Below are 485 nucleotides of genomic sequence, written 5' to 3' on the forward strand. Positions count from 1 at the left end.
CCCCCTGCGGCACCGCGGGCCCTCGGTCCTGAGCGGCGCGCCTGGACCGGCCAGATCCCTGCATTCTCTCCCCGGGCCAGCCTGAAACCTGCGCGCTCTTTCGGTCCTGGCTGAAGACATTAGGGGCTCGGATTGTGACCTCCGATCACTCACTCGCTTCCGCTCACCTGAGGATTCGGCTCTCTGGCCTAACCTGGGTGGGACTGCGGTGAGTGGCAGGGCAGGGCAGGGCAGGGCTGGCTACGCGTATCCAGCCAGAGAGGGTGCTTTTTGATTTGCTTGGTTTTTCCTGCACTTCCTAGATAGACCTCCAACCTTGTCTTTATTTACATTTGAGATTTTTAAGACTTAATGGAATTTAACTTTATGTTTGTCATTCAGTTGTCATCATGAACTGCTTCTCAAAGTGCAGAGCAACTGATTTCCAGGAATATAAGTATTGCACAAGTTTGGTGTTTTTTTGAAATTTTATTTTATTTATTTTT

At 50.5% G+C, this 485-nt stretch overlaps 1 protein-coding gene across 1 annotated transcript in view; it reads left to right on the plus strand.

Annotated features, from left to right (window-relative positions):
• Nucleotides 1-485, plus strand: part of GK5 (glycerol kinase 5 (putative)) — an 85,559-nt gene that overhangs the window by 6,665 nt on the left and 78,409 nt on the right. The window contains exon 3 of the mRNA XM_010858296.1: nt 86-208. Within this exon, the coding sequence (XP_010856598.1) occupies nt 86-208 (123 nt within the window). The remainder of the gene's footprint in view (nt 1-85; nt 209-485) is intronic.

The sequence above is a fragment of the Bison bison genome, unplaced genomic scaffold, assembly GCF_000754665.1.
Source record: "Bison bison bison isolate TAMUID 2011002044 unplaced genomic scaffold, Bison_UMD1.0 scf7180017864384, whole genome shotgun sequence".
Taxonomy (NCBI): domain Eukaryota; kingdom Metazoa; phylum Chordata; class Mammalia; order Artiodactyla; family Bovidae; genus Bison; species Bison bison.